General features: G+C 42.7%; 3 protein-coding genes across 3 annotated transcripts in view; 1 reads left to right on the top strand and 2 right to left on the bottom strand.

Annotated features, from left to right (window-relative positions):
* emc1 (ER membrane protein complex subunit 1) overlaps positions 1-264 on the bottom strand; it is a 36,169-nt gene extending 35,905 nt beyond the window's left edge. The window contains exon 1 of the mRNA XM_059952036.1: positions 109-264. Within this exon, the coding sequence (XP_059808019.1) occupies positions 109-236 (128 nt within the window). The 5' untranslated portion in view covers positions 237-264. The remainder of the gene's footprint in view (positions 1-108) is intronic.
* A 99-nt stretch (positions 265-363) lies between these two features.
* On the top strand, positions 364-6,434 carry mrto4 (MRT4 homolog, ribosome maturation factor). The gene is made up of 8 exons (XM_059952042.1): positions 364-740; positions 871-929; positions 3,656-3,759; positions 5,067-5,148; positions 5,341-5,408; positions 5,509-5,660; positions 5,768-5,844; positions 6,163-6,434. Exons 1-8 carry the CDS (start codon positions 713-715, stop codon positions 6,295-6,297), a joined length of 705 nt encoding a protein of 234 aa, XP_059808025.1. The 5' UTR covers positions 364-712; the 3' UTR covers positions 6,298-6,434.
* Positions 6,435-7,104: 670 nt separating this feature from the next.
* akr7a3 (aldo-keto reductase family 7, member A3 (aflatoxin aldehyde reductase)) lies at positions 7,105-25,849 on the bottom strand. Its single transcript, XM_059952038.1, has 7 exons — positions 25,330-25,849; positions 20,839-21,026; positions 16,173-16,277; positions 15,120-15,216; positions 14,417-14,516; positions 14,142-14,271; positions 7,105-8,167 (listed from the first exon to the last, which is right to left on the bottom strand). Exons 1-7 carry the CDS (start codon positions 25,628-25,630, stop codon positions 8,006-8,008), a joined length of 1,083 nt encoding a protein of 360 aa, XP_059808021.1. The 5' UTR covers positions 25,631-25,849; the 3' UTR covers positions 7,105-8,005.
* Between the last annotated feature and the right edge of the window lie 1,696 nt (positions 25,850-27,545).

The raw sequence follows: 27,545 nt of genomic DNA on the forward strand, positions 1-27,545 counted from the left end.
CCAGTTCTCTCCGCTTTCCACATCGTAATCTTCGAAATACTAAGTTGACCCGCCTTCATCACAATCGCACCAGCCCTAGAGTAATGCCCTCTCCCCTCAGCGACTCACCAGTCGAACTTCCCGACCTGATCTTCATAAATCGCCGCTGAAAACTCAAAGAGAGCGAGAAAGAACCAAACCCAACAGAGAACCACCATCACGCCCCGGTCCTCCAATATCCCAGAGAGCACTGGCATCCGGGCCCCCACGTGCCGGGGCAATCGAGACCTCCTCTATCCCAGTACACACAGCGTTCCGAGTCCTCCAATCGCCCAGAACGGACAAGAATTCGAGACCTCCGGCTTCCCAGAGAGCAAAGGGAGCGAAGTCAGGAGTCTCACTGTGAGTGGAGTTGAGTTGATCCATTTGCCCGATCTTAAATAAAACCACATGGTCCTAGATTCCCACTTGGGAAATATTTGTATTAGTTGACAAATAAACTGACAAACATGTGTCGCATTGGTTCAAGACCCAACTTTTAATGGCTTCAGTGCTGGGTAGGAGACACGAGGTTTCCTGATTCGGCAGTAGGGGGGCGAACTGAACGGTTCGGTTGGCCGGAGTACCGGAGAGTGACCACCAGCGACAGACCGGACCAGTACACCCGGCCTCCGGGGCAGCCACAGCTCCGATCCGTGCGCCTCGCCGCTGAAGCAGGAGCAGCGCTGCCGCCATGCCGCGATCCCGGCGTGACAAACGAGGTAAGAGCGGGGCCCGCCTGACGGACAGTTTATCAGAATCCCAAAGTTTCAACAAAACCAGAGCTGGAGGCTCAGAGCCTGGGTTCTGTTAAATGCATCCATTAACTTGGGACTATACTTATTTCTCCAGTTTCCTTGACTAAAACGACGAAGAAAGGATTACAGATCAAACAAAGCTTAATCGAGGAGGTGAGTCTACAATTAATTCATACCGAACGAAGCAATCTGTCAGCACTCTCCAATTGTATTTTTAACAGAAAAGGTGCCGGAGAAATTCAGCAGGTTAGGTAGTAACTACAAAGAGATGATCTGCCGAACTTTCGAGTCAAGGCTTCTAATCTACTCGTCCTCTGTCGTTTAGATCCCTGCATTTTCTGTGTCCATGCTTTTGCTGAATCCATCCCATGGAAATTGCTTACCTTCTACCACTCGCCCTTTCCACTGATTACAGAAACAAATTTAGATGTAAGAGGGGAAATTGGCTATTCAGCCCATCGACTCCATAATTCGATCATTGCTGATTTATTTTCTCTCTTAATCCTATTCCCCTGTCTTCTCCCTATAACCTTTGACACCATTAGTAGTCATCCTCCACTTTAAATGTACCCAGATAGTTGGTTGACACAGCTGTCTGTGGCAATCAATTCCACAGACTTACCCCCTTCTGACTAAAGAAATTCCTCCCTATTTCTGTTTTAAATGGATGCCCTTGTACCCTGAGGCTGTCCCCTCTGGTCCTAGACTTCCCCCCACTATTGGAAACATCCTCTCCACATCCACTCTATCTTGGTCTTCCAATATTCAGTAGGTTTCAGAGAAATCCCCCTCATTTTCTCAATATTCCATCGGCAGTTTAATAAATTGTCATTTCCATCTCATTTGTAATGCACTTGCAGCCAACAAAATCCTTGCATTCTCACTTGCAGTTTAGACATTGAGTTTTACTTGATGTCACAAACAAAACTAATCTGAGTGAAGCTATTATTCTGTAGATTTTGTGATTGTTGCAGTAGATTGGATGATTGCAAAGGTGAGCCTATTAGAATGGAGGCGGAGAGAAAATGGGGACTTCCTGAACTCTTACCCTAATGCCAGAGGTAGAAAAATGCTGGTGATCAAAAAATGTTTGAATCAGAATCTCTTTCTTGCCAGTATGTGAAACATACCAGAATTGATTGTGGTTCGGTGCCAGATGTAAAACACAGGACAATACTATTCAGCAGTCAACAATTAACAGAATGGTCACAAGTGCAAATATCAATGATCAAATTTAAATATTTAAGTGTGAACATATAAATAGACTCAATAATTATCACCAGAACAAGGAGAGCAACATAGACTGTTTAAGGGATGTTGTGCAGAGACAGTTAGGGTATTAAGCCTGAGTGAGCCTGAGCTTCTGGGCATTAGATCGGACAAGTGGGAGTCCAACCTTAAATACTGCTTCCTTTCTGACAGGAAGTTCATAATCCACTGATAGATACTGTAGGGTACAGGTAGCTTAGCTTTCTGTGGAACAAGTTTGGAACAATAGTGTTAAAGCAGAGCTAAAATCCACAAACAAGATCTTCACCAACATGTTGGGGAAGTGGAAATGTTGGGCAGTGTAATGAGGGCATGAGTCAACTGCATCCTCAGCTGAGCAATTCGCTTTATAAGCTGTCACAAATCTTTTCCTATCCCAAATGTCATCAAATCCTTTCCATTTATTAGCTTCTGAAAAGGAAATTTCTCAAGTTTTGGTTTGTTATGTTGCTATTCTGATCTCTCCGTGTCCTTAATGCTCCCAGCTTCTGATTATTTCATTTATTTAGAACTTTTTCTTATAAACTCTTAACACTTATAAGGTCCCCCTCTAAGCTTAATCCAAACTTTTACTTCATATCTTTGCATGAAGTTTGTTTTTTTATTCCTATGATGTGTTTTGGACAGATTTGTTCATTAAAATCACATCATAGCTGTTTCAAAATTTGTGTAGGAATTGTTGTTTTGTTAAAATTTGTACATCAGAACTAATGGAAAATGGTTTTTCGCTGTAAAGGAAACCAGTTCCAAAAAAAACTTGGTTAACAGAAACCCAAAAGATTAAAAATGCTTGAATACAATGATCTCAATAAAATGTTGGTTTCTGAACAGTTAATCTTAAAATAACTAACAAATATATATATAATGTAGCCTTTCAAAGTATTTCACAAAAGAAACATCCAAAATAATTACCCCGTACTGAATCTTATGTCCATTCTTCCTATTACAGACAGACAGACATACTTTATTGATCCCGAGGGAAATTGGGTTTCATTACAGTCGCACCAACCAAGCATAGTGTAGAAATATAGCAATATAAAACCATAAATGATTAAATAATAATAAGTAAATTATGCCAAGTGGAAATAAGTCCAAGACCAGCCTATTGGCGCAGAGTGTCTGACACTCCAAGGGAGGAGTTGTAAAGTTTGATGGCCACAGGTGGGAATGACTTCCTATGACGCTCAGTGTTGCATCTCAGTGGAATGAGTCTCTGGCTGAATGTACTCCTGTGCCTAACCAATACGTTACGGAGTGGATGGGAGACATTGTCCAAGATGGCATGCAACTTGGACAGCATCCTCTTTTCAGACACCACCGTCAGAGAGTCCAGTTCCACCCCCACATCACTGGCCTTACAAATGAGTTTGTTGATTCTGTTGGTGTAATGAATAAATTTGTTGTAATACAAAAACCCTCATAAATTGAGCACGCTACACTAAATCAATCTCAGCAAAATTTTAGAAATACAACATTCATAAATGTAAGTTGCTCTTACCTGCTTTTCTGTTTAATGATTCCTTAAGTGTTTAATACGAAATCTGAAAAGCTGCCGGTAGACAGTTTGCTTTCCTGTGGCTGATGTATGTTGACAATTTTCTCTTTTTAAGTTGCGAAAATGTGTGGACATCTATACAAATCTCTTTGTCTTTTCCATTGAGAACATGAGAAATAACAAATTGAAGGACATGCGGTGTGCCTGGAAACACAGCCGGTGAGTGAATTGAAATATTTGTTCCTTAAATTACTGATGGTTAACCTCCTCCAAATATCTTAACAAGAGATCCAGACCAACTGAGGTAGATTTACTTGTGTAGAAGATAAACTATTTATTTTGAGATACAGCATAGTAAAAGGCCCTTCCAGCCCAGTGAGCCTATGCCGCCCGATTACTTGTGACCAATTAACCTATTCAGCTTATCTTTGAAACGAGAGAGGAAACTGGAGCACTCGGAGGAAGCACACAGTGTCATTAACTTGGGTAAGATTTTCGAACCCCTTGAACATATTTGGCCGTTCATTTAAACTGGAACTGATCCATGCTATCTAGTCAAAACTCCTTATTTTGAGTTATTCTGATCTATACCAGAACGGCTCTTAAATGATCCTGAAAATATCCTGTTATTGAACCACAAATGTGATACCTGCATGCAATTCTGCACCATTAGGTTTTGTTGATCATCTCATCCTCCTCCCAGGCTCCTCAAAATGCCAGGTTTTGAGTCCATCATCTTCTGTCTTGATTTTTTTTTATCCATCATAATGACTTTATTTCCAGTGATTTCCAGTGATCTACATTTGATTAACACCCCCAATTTTTTCCTTCACAGTATACCTCAACAATATAATCAAAAACTGTGTCATTTTGTGTTTGGGTACAGGTCAGAATAATCTGTACAAGGAGTTCTGGGCAAATGGGCTCCAATTGTATGCAGGTGGCACTGCTCCACCTCACCATCATCACCCTTTGTGCTTCCAATGTTTTACATTCCTGGTGTGACGTCAGTATTTGATGAGGGCAAATAGCCTTCTTCCATATTGTTTACCCTGAGGCTCCTTGTGTGGCTGAACATCAATGTTAACTCTGCACTGGCATGCTATGCTATGTTACCACCCCCATTGCTTGATTTTATTTATTTACCTCAGTTCCATAAACTTTGGTAGATGTCAGTTAGTTTTCAAAATCTCTGTCCCTCTGTAATTCCTGGCTTCTCACAGGAGAAGAAAAATGCTCTAATCTGATTAACTCAGACCTCACAATTAATACTATTTGCCCATTTAATCCGGCTATTTACTCTATATTATTGTAACTTCTTTCCTGAACCACCAAGCTCATTGTCAGCAAATTAACATGCATAGCTTTCTATTATTTCTATGTTGAAAATCCAAAGGTCCAGAACAGTCATTCTTCTGGGAGGTCTCCCTGTCAATTCTCTAACTATGGTAATGTGGTTTATAATTTATGCCAACTAAACCTAATGTAAAACATGGCTTTAAGTATTTTATACTGTAATTGTGTAGGTTCTTCTTTGGTAAAAATAAAGTGATGATGGTGGCTCTGGGAAAAGGACCAGCAGATGAATACAAGAATGGTTTGCACAAGGTGAGTTCTTGATGACTGGCTGTGTAACTGTACACTTTAGCATTGCAGAGATTAAAGCTTTTAGGTTGATGAGATTTTTTTTTAATGTCAGTTGTTACTCAGAAACCTTTACCTTAACTTATTTCTCCATGGCCTGTCCAATGTTTAGAGCGTCAACAATGTTTAACATTCTCCTAAAACTTATCTTTGAAGGTCAGTGAACATTTGCAAGGTGAAGTTGGTCTCCTGTTCACCAACCGCACAAAGGCAGAGGTGATTGAGTGAGTCTCACAACTTTTAATTGCTTTCCCTGACTAGTATTCTGCTCCTGTTCTTCTGTTGAGTTCTCCAATACCTCTCTATCCACGTCTTGATTACCAGGTGGTTTGATCAGTACACAGAGTCTGATTTCGCACGGTCTGGGAACAAAGCTACAATGGCCGTGACGCTCGATTCTGGGCCATTGCCACAGTTCACACACTCCATGGAGCCACAACTGCGGCAACTTGGGTTACCAACTGCACTGAAGAAAGGTACAGCAATGGTTAACATAGATTCTGCATAAGATGTGATGACAGCAGCAGATTAGAAAACTTGAAAACTAAATTCCAACAGGTTATTCACACGTTCTGTCTTCTAGGTGTCGTGACATTGTTGAGTGATTATGAAGTATGTAAAGAGGGAGCCACTCTGACAGCTGAACAGGCGCGCATTCTGGTTAGTATTTTGTTTCAAAGCATGACTTTAATTTTTGTTATTTCCTTGGAAGGGGGGGTCAAAAAATAAGTACATGAACTGGAGGAACAATTAATTAAGTGTTCTGGTTTAAATGAAAGCATTGTCTTTACTTACTGACACATTTAGAACCTCAACAGTATCTCCACCTCACACTGAGACAGAATACTAATGTGAAGAAACTTATCTCCACGTATAGGGCATTTCCAAATACAGAGCACTCACATAAGTTCCTGTGGAATAAAGTATATGGAAAGTATCCTAAGACTTTTGCACTGATCACTGTTTGTTGTTTTCCAGAAACTACTTGGTATTGAGATGGCCACCTTCAAAGTGACAATGAATTGTCTATGGAACTCTGAAACTGGTGAATTTGAAAAACTGGGAGCCATTGATGTTGGAAAAAGCAAAGATATGGCAGTAATGGATGATTAGCAAGGAGTTCGAGGGCTTTGTCCTTTGCTTGTCATCTGTGTGAAACTGACTAAGCAATGGATTGAATGAGAGATGAATTGTTACATTTGCGGAAACCAACTTCAGTGCAGCTTTTTAATAAATATGTGAACCATGAAGGACCTTTGGTCAAGTCTCACCAAGTGGCAAATTGACTCTTATACCAACATCTAGGCAAATTCAACATTAATAAAGCATTTCAATAAGTAATGGAAAACCCTTTGATGCAACAGAGGACTTTGCACCTAATGGTTTCGAAATGCAGTCACAGTTGTAAGGTGGCTAATATGGACAATGAGATACTGAGATGGAAAAGCAAATTGCGGAGACTTGTCTTTAAATGCTATCAGTCAAAACCCCTAGATTTTTTAATGTCCAGTTGTAACAGTGGACCAGGTAGCTCCTTTAACAGTACAATGCTCCAGGTACAAGAGCAGGGTGCTGTTTTGGTATAAAAAATAAAGCCAGTCATGATAGTGCACAAATTCTGAGCCCTTTCTGAATTTCTGAAATGATTAAGCTACAGTTTAGCCATTTTCTATTACGTACATAAGGCATGCACTATTCGTCATTAGAAATTGAAATACCATGTAAATGTTAAGTAGCAATTATGCAGTTTACCTGATCAGCCTTCAACAGTGTTTCAGAGGCTGTTAGAAAAGTAGTAGTATGTTGTGGCTGCACTTTTAATCTGAACAATCTTTGGCTATATAAAAAAAAAATTGATGCTCAATACATCTGCGTGTGGATCCCCAAAATAAGAAATGAATCAATTACATTAAATGCATGTAGTGAATCAACTATTTTTATTCAATGCAAACATAATTTTGGGTTGCTAATAATTTTGATCCTACATGTAGACACAGGAGAGACTGCAAAAGCTTGAAACCACACTAAATGCTGGAATTCAGCAAGTCACCATTCAGTCATCCATTTTTCAGAGCAGTTCTGCGACATTCAGCAAGTTTGATGAATGTCAAGACAGCTGAACATCAGTTTCCTGCTGCATTTCACCCTATTCATGCAAAGTAACTACAGTTAGCAATTCCCTATACAGTACTGGATTATATATTTGACCTTTTCTTCCCTAATTGAATTAGTGACCAGATTATCTGCTTTTAATGTTACAATTCGGGCTTAGCTAGATGACTGGCAGATTACACATTCATGAATAGGTAGGGAGGCCACTGGACTCAGCACTTTTGCCTGTATCAATGGTGTAATTTGACAATGGTTCCCACTTGTCTCTATATCTGGGGCAAGTGGCCAAACCCAAATCAAAAATCATCATGATTTCCATGCTGTCAGCTGGAAATAAAAATATGACATAATTAAAAATATTAAGGCCAATGTCTTCACCAAAAATCTGGGCAAGTATTTTTCATAAAGAATACTATGGGCATATAATGTGCACAAAATTCACTCAACACTACCACCACCCCTGGACACCCTGACAAATCCAGAAACTATTCTTTCCTCAGTCTCCCTCAAAGGCTGAGACTGCTTGACGGGTGGTCCTGATTTATCACTAATCAGGGCCTCCTGCAATTGCAAGGGATAGGAAATTCTAGCTTGCAGCACTGAGGGGTTCACCAGTCACCTTCCAAATGAAAACCTAGGCAAGTAATCTAACTTTTAGCTTGCAGATTCAACCCCGTGTTTAGTGTAAGTGCTCCTGCAGAAGTCTGACTTATCTAAAATAATTTGGGCAATCGTGTGCCACAAGATTCCAAGCCTCATTGAAGGCTTCAACTACTGTTGAATCAAGGGGTCCTTCCTCAGTGGCACACAAGTTTTGTTGAAGTTGTTCCATTGTCGATACTCCAAGGATAACTGCATCACCAAGGTCTCCCTAAAGAGAATAAATCAGCACAATGTCAGCAACGAAATATCATTTATGGAGAAAAATACTGGATAAGTGGGCCAAACAGTAGATAATCCTCAATTATATGAATAAGGTGTTATCACTGTTTCTCCAGAGCAACCTACACATTCATCAGATCATTCTTTGCTATTTCCTTTTGTTCAATTCTACTATCCTCCATCAGCATTCCAAGCGGACTGTTCCCTACATGGCTCATGGTCCACTCTTCCTTGTCCATCAATGATTCCCAAACAACCACAGGAAATGCAACACTTCCTTTTCCCTCATCCCTCCCACCTGGCAACCACTGCCCCATCCTTTCATATGCAACAGTTATTCACTTATTCCTCTTACATATACTGTACATCATGGGATCTTCAGAGGAGAAATCTAATGCAGATTGTCTACTTTTTACAGAGCATTTACTCCACAGGAGCAACGTTGAGCTTCCTTTTGTCTTTCTTTGTAATTTTCAATCTTGGTTCCACCTGTAGTCTGTTGTACTGTTAGCCAACACAAGCAAATTGACGAATTGTGCCTCATCATCCATGTGGGCACACTGTAGCTTTCAGAATTCAATACTGAACTCAACAATTTCAGATCATTTCCTCTGTTTATATAACTGACCAATTCTGCTGTGAGGTTATCCAATCTGTGAAATTAACTATTTTTCTCTCCAAAGATCTGCTGGGCATTGCCAGCGATCTCATTTTGGTTTCGAGATTCAACAATAGACCTAACCTGCATTTCACAGCTTAATCATTTCCTCTTCGTTGTAAAGTAACTGCCCTCAGCATTCTGTTTCCAGAGCCATTTTAGGAGTAAAATCACCTTAGACTTGACCTATCTATCCCTCTCTCACAAACCAAACCAAATTATTTTCTTCCTTTCATGGCATGATGAAGGATCTTTGAGCTGAAACATGAACTGTTTCTCTTTCCATAGATGCTGCCTGATCTGTTAAGTGTTTCCAGTATGTTATTTTTGTTTCATATTTCCAATATCTGCAATTTTTGGTATAAATCAGCAACTGTAAGACCTTAAGATATAGGATAAGTGCAGAAAGAGGTCATTTGGCCCATCGAGTCTGCTCCACCATTCCATCATGGTTGATTTAATACCCCTCTCAACTCTAATCTACCTTCTCTCCACAACACATTTATCAAGAAATTATCAACCTCCGCTTTAAATATTGCCAATAATTTGGCGTTCACAGTCATCTGGGGCAATCAATTCCAGATTCACCACACTCTGGCTAAAGAAATTCCTTCTTATTTCTGTTCATTATTTCTTATTTCTGACATCCTTCTATTCTGAGGCTGTGATCTCTGGTTCTAGGCACACTCACTATAGGAAACATCTTCTCATCCACATCTAGCCTATTCAATAGATTTCAGCAAGTCTCCCATATGTCTTCTGAACTCCAGTGGATACAGGCCCAGAGGCATCAAGAGCTCCTCATGCATTTACCCTTTAAATCCTGGGATCATTCTCTTCAGCCTCTCTAAATCCAGCACTTCTTTAGATAAGAGGCCCTAAATTCCTCACAATACTCCAGCAAATACAGTCTGATCAATGCCTTACAAAGCCTCAGCATTACATCCTCACTTCTATATTATAGACCTCTCAAAATGAAAGTTAACATTGCATTTGCCTTCCTTATCGACTCAACCTACGAGTTAACTTTTAGGGCAGGGGTGTCAAACTCATTTTAGGTCACGGGCCGGATTGAGAAAAATGCGACTTCATGCGGGCCGGATCAGTTTTGCACGCGCGCGTGCTCCCACGGCTTTCGTTGCCTTCATTTTTTCGACCTGCTCTCATGTGTCTCAGTCTCTGCTATATCTAAAATTGTTTCACTTTACAAATTTGGTTTTTTATGAAGCAGATTGCCTAGCAAGCATTCTTTTTATGATTGGTATTAACTTACAGACGTAGATTACAAGAAAGTAGGCAACGAGAAAGAAACGATGCTATTTCGGCTAAGATTGTTTTGGGAGCCGTACCTTTTCCATTAATGAACCGTTTGAAATCAAGCATTAGCAAACTCAAATGTAGACCTAACGCAGGGGTGTCAAACTCAAATACACAGTGGGCCAAAATTTAAAAATCGGTACAAGTCGGGGGCCGGACTGGTTCAATGTTTATTGCAAAACTTATTGAAATGAATTTATTACACATATTAACCTGGAACTAACAAAGCTTAGGTTATTGCCTACAAAAACAACATTGAACATTAAATAAATAAAAAATCAGTTTCATTTATTTCTTATGGCTTTATCTGCAGCTTTTCCGGAGTAATTTCTAATGAAAACATTTTTCCACAGGCCAACACTCTGTGATTCACACTAGTCTAAGCCAGATACTTGGCATCTCATCTTGGATGCAAGTTCATCAATGTTTGGAGTCAGGCTCTGAGCTGAGGAAATCCTCAGAATTGAGTGAAGGTGTTCATCAGAAAGACGACTCGTGTGATGTTTTGTTTATCTTCATCAAAGAGAACAGTTGTTCACACAGATATGTGCTGCCAAACATAGAGAGCATTTGAGCAGCTTGAGTACGCAGCTGGGGCATTGTGTCGGGAATGAAACGTAGAAACTGCAGTGCCCACTGAGTCATACTTTGCCTTGAGTGTGTCACTACATTGGAGTTCAATCAGCTCCATTTGTATGTTGGTTGGTGCGCTTTCCACGTCAGCTGCAAATGGATTACTGAGCATTTCAAACCTGCTTTTTTGGGCTTCAAAGTCGGCAAATCGCCGTGTGAAGTCGGCACCAAGTATGCTAAGTTTTTCAGCAAACTTTGCACATGGGAACACTGCGGTAGAAACCTGCTCTTTCATAGTTTGGCAACACGGAAAATGGCTCAAGTTTTCTTGCTGCATCTACGTCTCCCACAGGCGCAGCTTGGTTTTAAAAGCCCTCACTGCAGCGTACATGTCTGTGATCACACGACCCCGCCCCTGAAGCTGCAGGTTGAACGCATTGAGATGGCTCGTGATGTCACACAGAAACGCCATTTCACAAAGCAACTTTTTATCCAGGAGCTCTGTCTTTCCCTTTGCTTTCCATGAACTGACAGATCTCCTCACGCAACTCGAGACATCTTTTCAGCACTTTTCCTTAACCATCACACCTCTGTGTGATACGGCAAATCATTATATTCTGAACCCAACTCCTCCAGAAACGACTTGAACTCGGAGTGATAAATATGAAGTTAACTGCTCGTGTTATGGTGCTCATTATATGTTCCATTTTCAAGGCTTTGCCACACAACGATTCCTGGTGTATGATGCAGTGATAAGCTGTCAGCTCACCTGCGCCGTTTTCCTCCCGCATCTTCTCCCGGATCCTGCCCACCAATCCACTCTTTTGACCACACATCGCGGGTGCTCCATCTGTCGTCTGTCCCACAAGTTTATCCCAAGGCAGCCTCATTATATTTACACATCTGGATACCTCTTCAAAGAGATCTTTTCCAGTAGTTGTGCCATGCATTGATCTTAATCCCAAAAGTTCCTCTGTTACACACAGACTTGAGTCCACTCCACGAATGAAAATTGACAATTGGGCAGTATCAGAAGTGTCCCTGCTCTCATCCACAGCAAGGGAATATGTGATGAAATCTCTTCCCTTCCCCACCAGCTGTTGTTGTAGATTGGTGGCAAGCTCACGTACACGGTCAGCAACGGTGTTTCTGCTCAGGCTCACATTTGAAAATGCTTGCCTTTTATCTGGGCACACGACGTCGCAAACTTTCATCATGCAGTTTTTAACAAATTCTCCCTCGGTAAAGGGCCGGGCTGATTTAGCGATCTCTGCTGCCACAATAAAACTAGCCTTTACAGCAGCCTCACTTTGTGCTTTGGCTTTTGTGAACATAGCCTGCTGTGACGCCAGACTTCTTTTCAACTCTTCTATCTTTTGGAGCTTCTGTTTCTTGTCCAGATGCTTGTATTTGTCGTGGTGTTTCGTTTCATAGTGTCGTCTTACGTTATATTCTTTAATTACAGCCACACCGTCTCCGCACACAAGACAAACAGATTTGCCCTTTATATCTGCGAACATATACTCTGCCTCCCACCTGCCTTGAAAACCCCTGTTTTCAAAGTCCACCTTTTGATCAGCCATTTTTGGGGAGAGGGATAGCTGAAAGTTGACCACACGTGACTAGCGCCATAAGGATGCTGATGAGAGAGTAAGGCAAGCGCGAGCAATGCACTGGCAGTGCATTGTGGGATTTGTAGTATTAGTGGTGCATGCAATATACCGGCGGGCCAGCTCTAATAGAAAAAAAATTTATTCATTAATGATATTCAGGAAATAAACCAGGGACACCGAATAAACACTAAAAACCCTGAAAACCTGGTACCTGAATAAACTCAGCATTAGCCATATCATACGCCACAGGTGCTTCGATTACTAGGGACAGCTTTAATAGTAATTAGATATTATCTCGCGGGCCAAAGGTAATTCCACCGCGGGCCAGATTTGGCCCGCGGGCCTTGAGTTTGACATATATGCTTTAGGGAATCCATTATGAAGTTTCCTAAGTGCCTTTGTACTTCTGATTTTTGAGTTTGCTCCCCCTTTTGAACATGGTCTATGTCTTTATTCCCTCTACCAAAGTGCACAACTAACACTTCCCTCCACTGTATTCCACCTGCCACTTCCTTGCCCACTGGCCTTCTGCAGACTCTGATTTCTCAACACTACCTGCCCTCCACCTAATCTTTTTGCAAAAACCTAGCCATGAAACCATCAATTCTGTTATCCAAATCACAGACCTACAATATAATGTGAAATGTAACACCAACCCCTGCAGAATGCCATTAATCACCGGCGGCCCACCAGAAAAGGCCCCCTTTATTCCCTAGGTTTAGGTTCATAAAGCCATGAGGAACCTAAGGTGATAGCCCCTCCCCTTGCAAGAGTAAATCTAGAGGGCACAGGTTTGAAGTTCAGAGAACAAAAAGTTTTAAAAGGACCAACGGACAACTTCTCCCCCCTCAAAGTAGTTGATGCATATATAGAACAAAGTGTTCCAAGTGTTCCAAGCTTTATTACAATTACAAGGCTTAAAAGACATTTGGACAGATACAAAGATCACTTAGGCAGGTTGGTTGCCATGAAGAGGTTGGGCTGAAGGGCCTGTTTTCGTATAGCTGAACAATTTTATGCTGGAGGAATTCAGTGGGTAATGTAGCATTAGTGGGAGACAAGGAGTTGTTTCAATTTAAAATCCTGCATCATACCTTGAGGCAATCTGCATTTCTCTCTTGATAGTAAAATCCTTCTCCAGTCCTTTATGAGGCCCTCTGCTGGTCAGGGTTGACCAAGGATATTGAGTCCTACATGATACACCCACTCAGGCAGTACAATATGGAGAGCAAGCTGTTGCCCCTAGAACATAGAAAAGTACAGCACAGTACAGGCCCTTCGGCCCACAATGTTGTGCTGACCCTTAAACCCCATGTAAAAGGTTTCCCCATTCCATGCAGTTCATGAATCCAAAGGAAAAGCAGTTCAGCACCAGTGGCGTGTGGCCATTCAGCTTTGAACTCAACGCAGGACCTCAGGGAGTTCCAGCTCCAGATTCTTCCCCCTTGGTGTTTACTCCCAAAGCCTTCCCCATGGGTGCGTACAGCTGCTAGGCAGCAGAGGTTTGAGATCAGTTTTCCTTCTCCTAGATAAGCTGACAAGCCCCATCTGCCCAAAGCAACTGATTTTAAAAGTGCCAGTTACCTGCCTTTGCCCCTTCTGGAGCACCCAGATAAAACCCAAAGCACATGTGAAGGTCCGGAGCTGGACTGGTTGTCAGAGGCTATTTGAGACGCACGCCATTGGGAGCATTTAGTAGGCAGTGGGAGCTTGTCCCCATCACCACCCCCGTCTAAAACAATCTTAAGAAACCAACCAATCCATTTAATTACAGTGATAGATATATTATTGAATCTGCATACCTGAAGTTTGGAATGATGATACATCCACCTTAATGATGCTGATATCAGGCTTGTTTTTCCACACCCATAAGCTTTATCAATTGCTTTCTTCACCAAATCTATGCCCCGGAAATGATGCTCCTTCCAGTACCTGAACAACAGTTGACAGCAAAAAAAATATTATTAATGTGGGTTCAGAATTTTTACAAACCGGATGAGATGCCAAACAACTTTGTCCTACCAGAAGGACGGACAGAATGTCAAGTGTGAAGGTTACAGAAAATCAGTGAGCCCACCTGTTTCTGTATGCTTCAGCCCAGTCGTTACCGAAGAAGCGACCGGTGGGCTGTTTCTCATACTGGTCCTCAAATTTGTATTTCCCAGTTAGTAATCCACCTGCACCAATGAGATAGTTAATACCATTCTCCAAGATCCAACACAAGCCCCAACCCAAGAGCCATGGATCCTCTGCACTGAGTGGATTTCAGAGCAAGGCCTGATTGACCTGACATCAATGGAACCCTATTTTTTCTTTGTTCTCTTCAGTTCATCCAAGGGGTGATCCTTCTCAGCATAGAAGGGGTACTCTGCTGTTTCCTCTTGAATGTATTTCCAAGTAGTTAAAGGGCTTCAGTACCGTGTGATGGAAATGGTCGAACATTTCAAATCAAAGTATCTGGTGGAGCTGCAGGTGTGCTTAACTATTGTCCTTTGAGCTAAACATCTATATTTTTCTGAGAGCAGGAACACTCAAAGAATCCCAGACTATGGCAAGGTTCCATTCCAGTGCACTGCTCGCAACCTGGACAATTCACAAGTCAAAAATGAGGCCATGAGCAGAATTCCAGGCAACAGGAGACTCATACAATCTCAGAGCAGCTGGGAAATTTATCCTACTGGTCTCCCACACTCTTGTTCACATGGACAGTATGCAAGTCAGGCTTTCATAAACTGGGGAGGGTAAAACACAAAATGAACAATAGTAAGATTTAACTTTACCTGCCAGCGGGTTGTAAGCATAAAATCTCATTCCCAAATGACGGAGACAGGGTAAGAGTTCTACCTCAACTTGCCGGGTAGTGGCATTATACATTCCCTGTAAATAGAAATAACCTCATTCTAGTTCATACTTGAGAAACATGCCACCAAACAGAATACAGGGCATCAACTAGTCAACTCTCAGATACTTAGCTTGCAGTCAACTTTTGTGAGGTTACAAAACACACAGAAACTAAAAAAAAAACACAAGGGTGAGGAAATAAAATTTTGATAATGAACTAAGGAAATTCTATTGGAACAAGTAGCCAAGTGCTCAATCAAAATGGTGAGACAGAACAAATTCTGCAAACACCAAACAGGTTGAGGTGCACTCTGGAAAGTGTTATGCTTTAGACTGATAACCCCTCAAAGCAACCAAGAAAATGCTGAAAGCAATCACGCTCTACATTTGCAGACATGGAGACAACAAAAGAAATATCTGGGATCGGGGCAGAGGCTAGGAGAGCCTAAATGACATGAGCGGTGGTGGTGTCTCCAGCTGAGAGAGGTCGGTGAAGGCATGTTAATTGGAAGTAACCTGTCTGGGAAAGATGTAAACAGAGCAGAGGGCTCAGGGAGATGCTCAAACTTCTAAAGTCATGCATGCCAAAAGATCTTCAGTGAAAAAGAGGTAAAAAAAGAACAGCACAAGAGTTTAGTTCACCAAAGTCACGGAGGGCAAGGCTGGAAAGTTGTATGTGGATATCACTAACTCCTTGGTATCAATCGTACATATGACTTGGTTGACGGTTGGCAAAACCAGGTATCTGACTACAAGTACAAGACAGAGCCAACAATCCACAATGGATTGATATAATATGGCCCTGCTCGGTGGCTATCTGGTAATGGGAAAACAGGCACAGCTGAACATGCAAAGGACAGATTTCATTTTTGTTAAAACAATAACAAAATTGACAAATTCAGGGAGATACAGACAAGCACAATTTAAAGAGTAGTTTATAAAAGTCAGATCCACCAACAGGTTTGAATTTGGCAATTTCACCCCTGACATACCTGATAGATGGTAGGAAGGACCCAGCTGTTATGCTTACAGATTGAATAGATTTCTGCCACTTCCCATGAAGCATAGTTTGAGAGGCCAAGTTCTTTAAATTTGCCCTAAAAATAAAATGTTCAAAGTTCCCAGTAAATGTAGTAGCGAAGTACGTATACTATATACAACTTTGACATTCATATTCCTTCAGGAAAACACAGAAATACAATAGAATCCACAAAGTACATGTGATAAAGATAAACAACCATCCAGTGTGCAAAAAGAGAACAGATCATGCAAATAATAAAAATGACATGGAAAATGAGCTGCAGAATTTCCCAAAAGCAAGTCCACAGACTATGGCATCAGCTTAGCACCAAAGCCAGTGAAGCCAGTCCCGGAGCTCAATGTTTGCAAAAATAAGGTATCACACCGTGAGATGACTTTCTGGAGATCAGATTGTTCATCCAGGGCTTCTGCTTGTGGAATGATCTCGCGGGACCACACTCTTCTATAACTGTCTTTTATAAAGTCTGTGACAACCATGGTGTAATCATTCAGATCCACAGATGAGTTTTTTTTTTAAAACTCAGCTCAGTTCACCAACTCGAAGCAACCCCGTAGCCACTCCTTTTCCTCCTGCAGCCACCTCAGTTAAAAATCAGAAAACCTACAGCACAATACAGGCCCTTCGGCCCACAAAGCTGTGCCAAACATGTACTTACTTCAGAAATTACCTAGAATTACCCATAGCCCTCGAGTTGTCTAAGCTCCAGGTACCCATCCAGGAGTCTCTTAAAAGACCCCATCGTATCCGCCTCCACGACCGGCAACCCATTCCATGCACTCACCACTCTGCAAAAAAAGACTTATCCCTGACATCTCCTCTGTACCTATCTCAAATCACCTTAAGACTGTGTCCTCTTTTGTTTGCCATTTCAGCCCTGAGAAAAAGCCTCTGACTATCCACACGATCAATGCCTCTCATTATCTTGAGCACCTCTATCAGGTCACCTCTCATTCTCCATCACTCAAGGAGAAAAGGCTGAGTTCACTCAACCTATTCTCATAAGGCATGCTCCCCAAACCAGGCAACATCCTTGTAAATCTCCTCTGCATCTTTTTTATAGTTTCCACATCCTTCCTGTAGTGAAGTGACCAGAACTGAGCATAGTACTCCAAGTAAGATCTGACCAGTGTCATATATAGCTGTAACATTATCTCTTAGCTCTTAAACTCAATCTCACGGTTGATGAAGGCCAATGCCTTCTTATGCCTTCTTAACTGTAGAGTCAACCTGTGCAGCAGCTTTGAGTGTCCTATGGACTCGGACTCCAAGATCCCTCTGATCCTCCGCACTGCCAAAAGTCTTACCATTAATACTATATTCTGCCATCATATTTGACCTACCAAAATGAAGCACCTCACAATTATCTGGGTTAACCTCCATCTGCCACTTCTCAGCCCAGATTTTCATCCTATTGATGTCCTGCTGTAATCTCTGACAGCCCTCCACACTATCCACAACACCTCCCATGTTTGTGTCATCAGCAAATTTACTAACCCACCCCTCCACTTCCTCATCCAGGTCATTTATAAAAAATCACAAAGAGTAAGGGTCACAGAACAGATCCCCGAGGCACCCCACTGGTGACCAACCTCCATGCAGAATATGACCCGTCTACAACCACTCTTTGCCTTCTGTGAGCAAGCCAATTCTGGATCCACAAAGCAAGGTCCCCTTGGATCCCATGCCTCTTACTTACTCAATAAGCCGTGCTTGTGATACCTTATCAAATTCCTTGCAGAAATCCATATACACTGCATCTACTGCTCTACCTTCATCAACATGTTCAGTTGTCCTAATCTCTGAAGCCTTGCTCTTTAGCCTCTGCCTGTATGAGGTAGGATGACAGCCAAGGGATCAGATCAGATGGAATGGTAGGTATTCCTTATCTTAGTTAAGCAGTGGTCTGATATTTTGGGACCTCGTGTCCTACAGGTTATATGCAGATGGTAATTGGGCAGGGATTTCATCAAACAAGCCTAACTGAAATCCCTGACTAGGATTTGAAAGGTGTCAGGGTGTTTCATGACAGTATCATGCAGTATTTCAAGTGCTTGACTATAGCTGGCAACCGGTGGTATGTAAACTGCATTCAGGATCACAGAGGGGAACTCACTTGGTAAGTAGAACCACTAGCATTTGATCAAGGTTGGGGGAACACGAGTATAATAAAATTGCCACACTGGCTCACCCCAGTGAGATTATCATGAAACACACACACCTACTTTTAACCTTGTCTGAATAAGCAGTTCGGTCCATCCTGGGTGTATCGAGAAGTCTTTGGGACTGATCGCCATACCTGGCGTACTCTGAGTTAGCCACATGTTAGTAAAACATAGAACACAACAATTCCTCACTTCCAAACAACGAGGAAATCTGCAGATGCTGAAAATTCAGGCAACACACACAAAAATGCTGGTGGAACACAGCAGGCCAGGCAGCATCTATAAGGAGAAGCACTGTCGACGTTTCGGGCCAAGACCCTTCGTCAGGACTAACTCATTTTCCTACAATACAGCAATCTTGCTATTAGGTCCTCAAATTTTCTTCTCCAGTGACTACATATTTACTAACAAGATGCTGTGTAGAGGGAGCCTAATTTCCCTGCGTTTCAGCCTGGCTTGGAGTGCCCTCCTCCTGCCTCACTCCCATCCTTGGCAGTGTGAACTGTTACGTATTCAGGCAACAATAAATATATGAGTTCGGCAAAGGTTTTTTTATAACAAACAACACGTTTATTAAACACAGAAAACAAACCCCCCAAAAGTAAACAAACACTAACGTAACCGGAAATCAACTGCGGTGCGGCAGCTCAAACAGTTCTTAAAGCGATATTGCAAAAACAGTTCTTTAAAGTGGTTCTTTAAAGTGGTATTGCCAAAAGTTCGATATGCACACAGTCCATTTAAAAGGAGAGACTTTATAAGACGATTTAAATTCTCTTTCACGTCGTTTTGCTTCGATCCCCGACGGCGAACTTTTCCCACGAAGAATTTTACGAAACGGAACAGCTTAAAGGCACTGACCTTTCCTTCCACACTATCCTCAATCCTTTCTGGTAATCCCAGGGATTAACGCGAGAATAGTCAACGAAATCCTTCCGAATAAGGATCAAACAAAGGCCGACCCCATTTCACCGTAGAAATCGATTGTCCTCGATCTTTAACTCCCGAACTCCGATCTTCACTCTCCACTAATTCTCAAACTAGCAGTATAGTAAAGAAACTGCTGGCAATGACCTTTTAAACTTTAGGCATTAGATAAAAACTTCATCTTTCAACTAAACTGCGTCATCACATTAAATCACGCAGCAGCATGGTCAACTTGGCAAATCCAGCCATGAACTGCCCCTCCTCACAGGGTGGGGTCGTCCTTTTATAATCTGAAAAAAAACCTGTCACATGATCTCTACTGGCGGGAAAATGACGTCACTCCACCATCACAAGACCATTACCTCAAGTACAGTATAGCTTCGACCCCAGTTACGTAACAAGGGTACCACTGTCATGTGTCACGAGTACATAACAGAACCTTCACACACTTTAAAGGCTGCGTACCTGCTTTCTTGAGAATCAAGTCCACAAGTCCTTCAGAAGATTGTGAAATCTGTGATTTATTAATCACTTCAAAAGGACTTTGCTTAAAGGGAAATTGCAAGCTGCAGATTGCAGTGAGAGTAATTTAGAAGTTTTGCACTAGTCCAAAGAACATTCCTATGGTTCAGCAGCATCATTTTTAGTGAATCATTAATAAAAATTCTTCCATTATCTTAACAGTAGGTACTGCTCCCTAAGCAGTGTGGATATGCAGCCACATAGTAACTGAAATGCTCCCACACACATACCCACTGGTCATCTCAAACGGTTTAAAACTCAAGAAGTGCAGTGAATTAATGCATTTAATAGGAGATCGGTCAGTAAAGCTCACTCACCGCAGGGCCGGTGGGGACTTGTGTGTGTGATCACATATGCCAGAGTGACAAGTCCACCACAGAAGAATGGTCTAGTTGAAGAACAGATGGGTCATAGCTGAATGACCCCAACGATACCACAGAATAAGAAAGCAAAAGGTTTGCCTGCTGCAGCTGTTACATCTCGCTCACTCTTTCTCTCTCCAACGATTACAACACAGCAACTATAACTACCTCAGCACGCATGTATGAACTGAACTGAATCTTATACTTTTCTATGACAATTCATTTACCACTAGAGATCGATAGAGCTTGTTTATTATTGCTTATTATTATTCCTACACTTTTAGGTTTATTACTGCTAACTTGTTTTATATGTATATTTGCATTTTTGATACTGTATTGTGTAGTTTACTAATAAACATCTTTAGTTTTGGTACCACCAGACTCCAATGGATTCTTCTTTCTCTGCTGGTCTGACACCCAGTTATGGGGTACATAACAATGTAAAGGAATCATTAACATCCACCTGCTTCTAATCAGAAAAGCAGCATCTCCAACAAATATTAATTCAGCTGTGCAGCTAACACAAGTGGGACAAACTGAAAATGTCCTTCGTGGCAATGGCATGGTGGACCAGACAACTACAATGATATACTCATGATTGGCGTGGGCACCTTTGTGTTAAACTATAAACTCTATATTATACCTGCTGGTAAAGCTCTTGACAAGCAGCCAACGTCTCCTCAATTGGTGTCACATGATCGGGAGCATGGAGGTAGAGGATCTCAACACTCTTCCTTTGAAGGCGCTCCAGCGATGTGTTTAACTGACTTCGGACACTCTCTGCTTTCAGCGTCTTCCCCTCCCATGGGTTTACTTTAGTCGCAATCTTCACTGGATGATATGAGGAGAGGAAAAAAAAGCAAAATCTAACTGCTGATGCCTTGCACCTGCCAATAAAGCCTGCCTACATCATAACTGGTCATTGGTGATGTGTGGACATGACCTGGTTCACAGGGGTGCCCCTCTCCAGAGAAACATAGAAAACCTACAGCACAATACAGGCCCTTTGGCCCACTAAGTTGTGCCAAACGTGTCCCTACCTTAGAAATTACCAGGCTTACCTATAGCCCTCTATTTTACTAAGCTCCATGTACCTATCCAAAAGTCTTTTAAAAGACCCTATCATATTCGCCTCCACCACCGTTGCCGGCAGTCCATTCCATGCACTCACCACTCTCTCAGTAAAAAACTTACCCCTGACATCTCCTCTGTACTTACTCCCCAGCACCTTAAACCTGTGTCCTCTTGTGGCAACTATTTCAGCCCTGGGAAAAAGCCTCTGACTATCCACATGAACAATGCCTCTCATCATCTTGTACACCTCTATCAGGTCACCTCTCATCCTCCATCGCTCCAAGGAAAAAAGGCCAAGTTCACTCAACCTATTCCCATAAGGCATACTCCCCAATCCAGGCAACATCCTTGTAAATCTCCTCTGCACCCTTTCTATGGCTTCCACATCCTTCCTGTAGTGAGGTGACCAGAACTGAGCACAGCACTCCAAGTGGGGTCTGACCAGGGTCCTAAATAGTTGCAACATTACCTCTCAGCTTCTAAATTCAATTCCATGATTGATGAAGGCCAATAAACTGTACGCCTTCTTAACCACTGAGTCAACCTGCGCAGCTGCTTTGAGTGTCCTATGGACTCAGGCCCCAAGATCCCTCTGATCCTCCACACTGACAAGAGCCTTACTATACTAAATTCTGCCATCATATTTGACCTACCAAAATGAACCACTTTACACTTATCTGGTTGAACTCCATCTGCCACTTCTCAACCCAGTTTTGCATCCTGTCAATGTCCCATTGTAACCCCCGCCAGCCCTCCACACTATCCACAACACCCCCAACCTTTGTGTCATCAGCAAACTTACTAACCCATCCCTCCATTTCCTCATCCAGGTCATTTATAAAAATCACGAAGAGTAAGGGTCCCGGAACAGACCCCTGTGGCACACCACTGGTCACCGACCTCCATGCAGAATATGACTTGTCTACAACCACTCTTTGCCTTCTGTGGGCAAGCCAGTTCTGGATCCACAAAGCAATGTCCTCTTGGATCCCATGCCTTTTTACTTTCTCAATAAGCCTTGCATGGGATACCTTATCAAATGCCTTGCTGAAATCCATACACACTACATCTACTGCTCTTCCTTCATCAATATGTTTAGTCATATCCTCAAAAAATTCAATCAGGCTCATAAGGCACGACCTGCTCTTGACAAAGCCATTCTGACTACTCCTTATCATATACCTCTCCGAATGTTCATAGATCCTGCCTCTCAGGATCTTCTCCATCAACTTACCAATCACTGAGGTAAGATTCTTGGATTCTTATAACAGCTGGTACTGCAGCCTACCAGGGAGAAGGCAATTCTAGATTTAGTGTTGTGCAATGAACCGGATTTGATCAGGGACCTCGAGGTAAAGGAACCATTAGGAGATAGTGACCATAATATGATATGTTTTAACCTGCAATTTGAGAAGGAGAAGGGAAAATCGGATGTGTCAGTATTACAGTTGAACAAAGGGAACTATGGAGCTATGAGGGAGGAGCTGGCCAAAGTTCAATGGAACAATACCCTAGCAGGGAAGACAGTGGAACAACAATGGCAGGTATTTCTGGGAATAACGCAGAAGGTGCAGGATCAGTTCATTCCAAAGAGAAAGAAAGATCCTAAGGGGAGTAAGGGGCGGCCTTGGCTGATGAGGGAAGTAAAGCGCAGTATAAAAATAAAAGAGAAGTATAACATAGCAAAGATGAGCGGGAAACCAGAGGACTGGGAAGCTTTTAAAGAGCAACAGAAAATAACAAAAAAGGCAATACGCCAAGAAAAAATGAGGTACGAAGGTAAACTAGCCAAGAATATAAAGGAGGATAGTAAAAGCTTCTTTAGGTACGTGAATAGCAAAAAAATAGTTAAGACCAAAATTGGGCCATAGAAGACAGAAACGGGTGAATTTATTATTGGGAACAAGGAAATGGCAGACGAGTTGAACAGGTACTTTGGATCTGTCTTCACTAGGGAAGACACAAACAATCTCCCAGATGTAATAGTGGCCAAAGGAACTAGGGTAAAGGATGAACTGAAGGAAATTTATATTAGGCAAGAAACGGTGTTGGATAGACTGTTGAGTCTGAAGGCTACTAAGTCCCCGGGACCTGATGGCCTGCATCCCAGGGAACTTAAAGAGGTGGCTCTAGAAATCATGGATGTATTGGTAATCATTTTCCAATGTTCTATAGATTCAGGAACAGTTCCTGCTGATTGGAGGGTGGCTAATGTTGTCCCACTCTTCAAGAAAGGAGGGAGAGAGAAAACAGGGAATTATAGACCAGTTAGCCTGACGTCAGTGGTGGGAAAGATGCAGGAGTCAATTATAAAAGAAGAAATTATGACACATTTGGATAGCAGCAGAAGGATCAGTCCGAGTCAGCATGGATTTACAAAGGGAAAATCATGCTCGACTAATCTTCTGGAGTTTCTTGAGATGTAACTATGAAAATGGACAAGGGAAGCCAGTGGACGTAGTGTACCTGGACTTCCAGAAAGCTTTTGATAAAGTCCCACATAGGAGATTAGTGGGCAAAATTAGGGCACATGGTATTGGGGGCAGAGTACTGACATGGATTGAAAATTGGCTGGCTGACAGGAAACAAAGAGTAGCGATTAACAGGTCCCTTTCGGAATGGCAGCCTGTGACCAGTGGGGTACCGCAAGGTTCGGTGCTGGGACCGCAGCTGTTTACAATATACATTAATGATTTAGATGAAGGGATTAAAAGTAACATTTGCAAATTTGCTGATGACACAAAGCTGGGTGGCAGTGTGAAACGTCAGGAGGATTTTATGAGAACGCAGGGTGACTTGGACAGGTTGGGTGAGTGGGCAAATGTATGGCCGATGCAGCTTAATGTGGATAAATGTGAGGTTATCCACTTTGGTGGCAAGAACAGGAAGGCAGATTACTATCTAAATGGAGTCAAGTTAGGAAAGGGGAAGTATAACGAGATCTAGGTGTTCTTGTACATCAGTCAATGAAAGCAAGCATGCAGGTACAGCAGGCAGTGACGAAAGCTAATGGCATGCTGGCTTTTATAACAAGAGGAATTGAGTATAGGAGTAAAGAGGTCCTTCTGCAGCTGTACAGGGCCCTGGTGAGACCCCACCTGGAGTATTACGTGCAGTTTTAGTCTGCAAATTTGAGGAAGGACATTCTTGCTATTGAGGGGGTGCAGCGTAGGTTCACAAGGTTAATTCCCGGAATGGCGGGACTGTCATATGTTGAAAGATTGGAGCGACTGGGCTTGTATACACTGGAATTTAGAAGGATGAGAGGGGATCTGACTGAAACATATAAGATTATTAAGGGCTTGGACATGCTGGAGGCAGGAAGCGTGTTCCCGCTGATGGGTGAGTCCAGAACTAGAGGCCACAGTTTAAGAATAAGGGGTAGGCCATTTAGAACAAGAGATGCGGAAAAACTTTTTCACCCAGAGAGTGGTGGATATGTGGAATGCTCTGCCCCAGAAGGCAGTGGAGGCCAAGTCTCCGGATGCATTCAAGAGAGAGTTAGATAGAGCTCTTATAGATAGCGGGGTCAAGGGATATGGGGAGAGGGCAGGAACGGGGTACTGATTGTGTATGATCAGCCATGATCACAGTGAATGGTGGTGCTGGCTAGAAGGGCCGAATGGACACTACTCCTGCATCTACTGTCTATTGACTCACTGGTCTATAATTTTCTGGGCGATCTCTACTCCCTTTCTTGAATAAAGGAACAACATTCCAACCCTCCGGAACCTCTTCCGTCCACTGAGGATGCAAAGATCATCGCCAGAGGCTTAGCAATCTCCTCCCTCGCCTCCCACTGTAGCCTGGGGTACATCTCATCTGGTCCTGGAGACTTATAGAACCATAGAACACCACAGCACAGAAACTGGCGCTTTGGCCCTTCTGCCTAGTCCCACTGACCTGCACCTGGACCATATCCCTCCATACCCCTCTCATCCATGTACCTGTCCAAACTTTTCTTAAATGTTAAAAGTGAGCCCGCCGTTACTACTTTTACCGCACTTATCCAACTTGATGCTTTCCAAAAGCTCCAGAGAGGCCCTAGTGCACCTCTCACCTCTCCGATCCAGGTCCAAGCTCCCAATGATTTGCTCCGAGCGCCCCTCCGCGTACATGAATGCTCCGTCGAGTTCGTCGTGGCCGCGCTCCGTGAATGCCTTCAACATGAGCGCGCTCTGCTCGGGGTCCGCACGGCGCCCGAACTCCATGGTCCCCAGCACCGTTCGGGGCCGCGTCGGCATGGCACCGCTGCACATGACCCGATAAAGGAGCTCCCGGGAAACAACTCTGCCGGGGGCGAAGAGGAACACCAACATGGCGAGCTGGGCGGGATTTATCAGCGCCCTGCCCCACTTCATTGGCTTTTCCGCTGTCAGAGACAGCCAAACTCGTCCTTTTAAAAAGTATGCGAAACTTCGCCCTCACCGCGAATTACATGTGCAATATCGCAATCGGTTAGCGCGTTCGGCTGTTAACCGAAAGGTTGGTGGTTCGAGTCCACCCAGGGACGATACAGCTGAGCGACCACCCTGCCTTGTGTCGCTGGATCCTGTACTTCCTGTCAGCAGGAGGAAAGAGTGGGCTCCCTAACCTTCGCCCCCTCTGACCCTCAGGACTGTGTACTAAGCCCCCTCCTTTACTCTCTGTATGCCAGTAAGTGCGTCACCACCAGTAACTCCAATTGCTAATTAAATTTGCTGACGTCGCTACAACCCTAATCTCAAATGATAATGAGGCAGCCCACAGAGAAGTCATCACTGTCAAGAAAACAACCTCTCCCTCAATGGTTGTGGACTACAGGAGGAATGGAGACAGGTTAGCCCCTATAGACATCAATGGATCTGGAGTTGAGAGGGTAAACAGTTTTAAATTCCTCTGCATAAACATCAATGAGGTCTGCACAACAGCGGCTCTTTCATCTCAGACTGTTGGAAGAAGTTTGGTATGGGCCCCCAAATCCTAAGAACTTTCTACAGGGGTACATTTGAGAATATCCTGACTGGCTGCTTCACTACCTGGTATGGGAACTGTACTTGCCTCAGTCACAGGACTCTGCAGAGTCCTGCAGATATGCAGATGTGAACTTCCCATGATTCAGGACATTTACAAAGAGAGGTGCATAAAAAAGGGCCCGAAAGATCATTGGGGACCTGAGTCACCCCAACCACAAACTGTTCCAGCTGCTACCATGCAGGAAGCGGTACTGCAGCATTAAAGCCAGAACTAACAGGCTCCAGGACAGCTTCTTCCACCGGGTCGTCAGACTGCTTAATTCATGCTGTTACAACTGTATTTCCATGTTATATTGACTGTTCTGTTGTACATACTATTTATTAATTAGAAATTAGACATTGCACATTTAAGCAGAGACATGAAGGATATGAAGAATGTAAGAAATAAAGTCTATTCAATTAATCTCTCATTGAGAGAAAAAGGTAAATATTCCCACAATAGTGGTACAGAATGAACAAATCAGGACAACTGCTGCAACTATGATATTAAAAAAATCAACTTTATTGTCAAGGGCATACATACCCAGTATAAATGCCATGAAAAATGGCTTTTTGCAGTAATGTCAAATTGCAGACAAAACTCAGCAGGTCAAGCAGCAGCTGTGGGGGAAAATAACTTTGGGCCTAGGTTCTTCATCTGAAATATTTCTACAGATGGTGCCTGGCCCAATAAGGTCCTCTGGCCATTTGCCTTTTTTTTAAACAAGGGAATATGATTATTGCTTCACAAAGGAGAAGAAACCTTACAAACCAGAGAACATCAATGGGTTAGCAAAAATATAGGTGAAATAAGATGATAGTTTGCCACCTGTGGAAAAATGGGAGACTTTTAAAGACGCTTCAAGTACTGACTAAGTACACTCTAACAGGGAAGAAGATCGAACCAAAGCTGGAGCTGCCAAAGGGATATAGAGCACAGACAATCTGATAAAACAAATAAAAGTGTACAATACTTGCAGTTGTTACCCAAGAACCAATCCAAATTTCGTGAGTGAAGAGGCATGGTAAAAAAAAAGGACAATAAAACGGGCGAAGAAGTGGCATTAGAATGATTTTTTTTAAAATCACTATACGGATAATTTTTCTCACCCCTAATGGATGGTGTGCATGTCTTTTAGTTTTCCCTTGATCTCGGGTCCTCTACCAGAGGCCTGGGAGCTTAAGGTTTAAGCACAGTAACCTTGCTGTTCCTAGTACTGCACTCTTCTGGACTGAAATCTCAGATGTTGTTCCTGGGATTTGTTGGAGCCAGTCTCCCAGT

The sequence above is a fragment of the Hypanus sabinus genome, chromosome 27 (assembly GCF_030144855.1).
Source record: "Hypanus sabinus isolate sHypSab1 chromosome 27, sHypSab1.hap1, whole genome shotgun sequence".
In the NCBI taxonomy this organism is placed as follows: Eukaryota; Metazoa; Chordata; class Chondrichthyes; order Myliobatiformes; family Dasyatidae; genus Hypanus; species Hypanus sabinus.